At 34.4% G+C, this 4,930-nt stretch overlaps 1 protein-coding gene across 1 annotated transcript; it reads right to left on the bottom strand.

Annotated features, from left to right (window-relative positions):
- Positions 1 to 2,357: 2,357 nt before the first annotated feature.
- On the bottom strand, positions 2,358 to 3,278 carry LOC130883944 (taste receptor type 2 member 113-like). The gene has a single exon (XM_057784789.1). The coding sequence runs from the start codon at positions 3,276 to 3,278 to the stop codon at positions 2,358 to 2,360; it is 921 nt and encodes a 306-aa protein (XP_057640772.1).
- Between the last annotated feature and the right edge of the window lie 1,652 nt (positions 3,279 to 4,930).

Below are 4,930 nucleotides of genomic sequence, written 5' to 3'. Positions count from 1 at the left end.
AATTCATTTCTTGTTTGACTTTTCTACATATTGCATATTTAAAAATTTATGCACTTGTCTTTTGTTATTTGAGCATTTCATACATGCATAAAACATGTTTTGATCAAACCTACCCTGTCATCACTCTCTTCTAATGTCTCTCTATACCCTCATCACTTTCCCTTCCAAATTTCTGTAATTTTAAATAAAATCTGTGCTGTTGTATACACTTCTGTATAGGACCATCTACTGGATCATGGATCTCAAGGTCCACATATTTTACAAGAATTGACTCTACCTCCCGAAGAGCTATCAGTTGCAAATAACTCCTTGGATGGAGGTGGAACTTTATGACTCTCTTTCTTATCCATGTTATAATTTTATATATTTTAATAAGTTTTACTTTTAAATAATGATGTTTTACATTGCTTTATGAATACCAACATGGTTTACATATTGCAAGTATTTTATTTTATCATTTTGGAAAGAATACCTAAATAAAATTACTAATATTTATGACTACAGACATTTATTTATTGTAATTTTTAAGACTTTTTGGAGAATTTTATATGAGTACTAAAAGTACTCCTTCTCCTTCAATTTCCCTTATTATCACCCACTACTCTCAAATATATAGCCACTTCATTCATTCATAAGTCTGTATGTGTATGTATGTGTACATGTTTGTGTGTGTGTATGTGTATGCTTGTGTTCATGCACATATGTGTTCACACCTTGAACACTTGGGATCAGATAGCATATTAGGAGATTCATACCTGGAAAAACTAATTACCTTGTTTTAGCAGCATCAATTGCCTGAAGTTCTTCATCAAGGAGTTGTGTCTTGTGAAATGTCCCTCATTTATATTGACATCAAGTGCTGTTGTCATTATGCAAGTATTGTTTAGGCATCCATATTGTTAAGATTTAATAGGTTCAGCTTTCCTATCATATTGCGAAGACACTATCTAGCATGAATTATGCTGGCTATCTGGCGCTTATAATCTTTCCACTACCTCTTTCGTAAGGTTCCCTGAGGCTTAGATACAGGAGTTGCATCGTAGATGCATCAACTGGAGCTGAGTAACTCATGACCACTTATTCTGTCTTTTTTATCAGCTGTGAATCTCTCTTGTAACCTCCATTTGTTTAAAAAGAATTTTCTCTGATGAGGGGGGGACCTACACTCATCCATGGATCTAAGTATTTAGAGTACAAGTAGAAAGTAGTGAATGTGGTTTAGAAGCATGGGAACAGTGGTTCTCATCTCAGGCCTGAAACCTCTCCAGCCACAGGTAACTAGTTAAGTTCACAGAGCCAGACATTACTTTCTACTGAGTAGACTTTATCAGTCCAATTAGATAGCAACTAAGATAAAAGTGTCAGTATTATACCATTTAAGATATCTTTATGAGACAATCATTATTTTTCACAGGCTTTAAATCTGGGTGGGATTTTGTACTTTGTATTTTTCTCCGTTGGCACCTCGCATTAGCACCTTCTGATAGTATGAGAGCCTAGCCCTCAGGGAGGAGGCTTCCAAGACCTTTCCAGTTTGATTCCTCTGAATCCTATACCTAAACTGTGTGATGTCTTCAACAATAGAATCTAATGTAAAACTCTGGGAAGCAACCCAAAGACAATGAAAATAGACTATATTTTGGGGGAGTCTGTTGGACCCCCCAGTCAACAATTTGAAGGAAGGTTTCTCTTATTTAGCACTAGAATTTTGTTAGGTGGAGTATGTCCCTTGTGTTAGTATTATCACCCCATGTTATACAACTCCAAACTCCATTACATTTTTATCTGTGAGTACTTAATGACGTTACTCTTTGGTTTTCAAACATCCTTAGTGTAATTTATCTCTCATTCCTCTTTCCTCCTACCAATAAATGTCCCTCCAATGTAGTTCTTCATTTTCACTCCAGAATTCTTGTGTCCTACCATCTCTCTAGAGTTCTTTCACTGCTCCTCCCCCATTTACCTTTTCTATTTTCCTGGTTTCTGTAGTTACTTCAGGTTATATCATAAAACTTACAAGTAATTAGGTGGAACTGGAAATAGTATACTAAATGAGTTAAACTAGACCCTGAAAGACAAATGCCTCATATTTTCTTTTATTTGTGGATCTTAGCTCTGAAACATTAGAACATATAAACTGACCACAGACATTGCATTTAAGTGGTGTGTATTGATATCCTTGTCAATATAGGTTTATAGCAAATGTTACTTTGAGTTTTGTTCAGTTGTTTAATTCACAAATACTTAGAGCAAAATATTTATAATATATAAATTTCTTCATGTGAGAATCTCTTGTCTCCTTATTTTACTTTAAAATATGCAAAAAGCATTCCCTAGATAGTCTGGACCCTATGCTTCTATGTTTTTAACCTATATCTGAGCCACAATAGCACTAAAAGAGAAGCCCACCTCAACCTTCTGTTTGCCCAAATCAGAACAAATGGGTGAGCAGAAAGAGCACCATTTCCCAGAGTCCAGAAAGACAAAAAGATTAGGTATTTTCCCTTTGAATCAGAACTCCAAGCCATCAATATATATGAGAGAAAGAAAAGAGTGTATAACAGTACAGAAATAATGATGGTTTGCAAGGCTCTGATGTGAGCCACAGTGCTGACATCTCTGTATTCTTTGGTGTTGTGCTGCATGTTCTTCAGGTGTCTCCACAGGGAGAAGATGAGCAGGAGGAAGTTTGCCAGGGACATAACAAATGGTGCAAATGAAAACATAGGATTGGTAAATAAAAGAAATCTGCAAATTTGTGCATAGTTACACAATCTGGAAGTATGAGATACATTCCTTTGGACATCATCAATACACATATCACAGTATATTTTCATAACAACAATGTTTAAGAACAAGAAAAATAGAGATACTAACAAGGTCACCAAGACGGCATTTTTAACTCTAAACTTTAGGTAAAGAAAAATAGTGTTAGAAAAGTTGGCTATCTTGAGGAAATAAAATATGCTTAGGCTTGTAGTAAGCCAAAAGTTACAATGATTGATCACTGTCCAAGTGATAGAATATGTTCCAAACACTTTTACAGTCAAGTGTAATGCAGGGTAATGCACAAATACCCACCCATCTAGGAACACAAACAAAGTCATAGTGATCCTGGAAATTGCCAGAGCAGTGAGGATTTGATCCACTGAAGAAATCTTCCTTCTTTTGACCCAGTCTATGCAGTTCACCAGAGCAATGAATCCATTTCCTAAGATTCCCATGAGGAATTCCACACTTAAAAAGATTGCAAATATTCTCTCTAGGACAGCAACCATTGTCTGCAAAATAATATCCAAATTTCTGAGGATTTGTTAATATATTCATGCAATGTTTCTTCATAATATGTATTGTATTCCTTTTTAAAAAGATATAATATCTCACAAACAAGACATAAGATTTCTTAATGACTCAGTCTACTTGTTTTACCATGAAATTCTTAGACTGACAGACCAGAGAGAAACTTCATCCAAACACTAACTAGTTTGTAGGATTCTGGAATCTTTTCTAGTTGTTGATACTGAAGGAAACAATGTGTTTTTGTGCTGCATGCCAGCATACAGATAACAATATTTATTAGCTCTTTTTGTTTGCTTTCTAACATGTTTTATTATCTGAATAATTGAGTACTCATCAAAGTAATGTTCTAATTAATATAGAAAGCAATAAAGATCTGCACTAGTATGTGGAAATTAAGCATAAGGATTAATTAAACTCTTCAAAAGGGGATCAGCACAAGAATATATATATATATATACATATATATGTATATATATGTGTGTGTGTGAGTGATATATATGACATATATTTGAGTGTTGTTCCAATATTAATTATTAACAGCTATGTAACACTCTGGCTGAAACCAAACTGCTTAAGTGTTTAATACTGAGAATAATACTTATTGATCACTTTACTTTATACAAAGGCATGTATACTCACAAAACTACATAAATACACATTAGTTGGAGTTAAATTTCTGTTTCTCTAATGTAAAAATTCAGATTGCTATTTTGCTCAATACATATAACTGTCTCACACTTAGTATCTCTATATTAAATATTGTTTAGCCAGGGCCCTCAGATACAAATTATGGAATATTAAATGTAAATATTCATTAACCTTGAGTTGTATACTCTATCCATGTGAAAATAAGTGGAAGTTTCTTTGTTTTCTCTTGAAGAAGTCAAAAAAGAAAATCTACAAAGAATCTCTTTTAGCCTTCTTTTCTCTTTACCAGTAAGACAAATTATTTTATTAACATGAATGGCTTTCAGAATTAATCCATCACCCGTCACCCTCAACATCTATTTTGTGACCATCATTACAAGAACCAAAGTAGATAAGAATGATTTTCTTCCTAGGCCAAATGGACAATGAGCAATATCATAGGATTTTTCCTTCTCAATAGGAAAAGGGTAACTTGAGAAAAAAGAAAGAAATTCAGCACTACTTCTAGAGATACCAGGGGGAAAATGTATAGTAAATATCAAAGATGACTGGTAAAGAAATAGGGTAGTTGTATTGTAAGTATCAGAGCTGATTGATAAAGACATAGGGTAGCCCTACTGCATGGAGTGTGAGGCTGACTATTCTTTGCCTCCTGCAACTATATTGTACAAAGTAAATGAATCCAATCTTTTTTAAATTCCCACAAATACTAAGGTAAAGTAGAAGAACTTTGGAAATCTCTCAGGAAAACCAAAAATAAAAACAAATAAATAAATAAAAATGAAAACTTACCGGAAAGAAGGTAGTTCCGTATGATATGACTCCTGTCAGATAGGAATGATGAACTCAGGAAAGCTCAAGAGACATGCAAACTACCCTGGGGTGAGGTTCTGTGGAAAGAGCTGGCATAGGGAGCCTCACAGACTCTTGGGAAGACTCAGGACTTGGGAACTCATCAATAGCTACACATGCTGAGGCATGG

This window comes from Chionomys nivalis, chromosome 1 (assembly GCF_950005125.1).
Source record: "Chionomys nivalis chromosome 1, mChiNiv1.1, whole genome shotgun sequence".
Taxonomy (NCBI): domain Eukaryota; kingdom Metazoa; phylum Chordata; class Mammalia; order Rodentia; family Cricetidae; genus Chionomys; species Chionomys nivalis.
The sequence above is the reverse complement of the archived record's forward strand: the minus strand, read 5'-3'. Positions and strand labels throughout refer to the sequence as shown.

Bases quoted from the DNA above. Each gene is read 5' to 3' on its own strand.
- LOC130883944 (XM_057784789.1), bottom strand. From the start codon at position 3,278: ATGGTTGCTGTCCTAGAGAGAATATTTGCAATCTTTTTAAGTGTGGAA.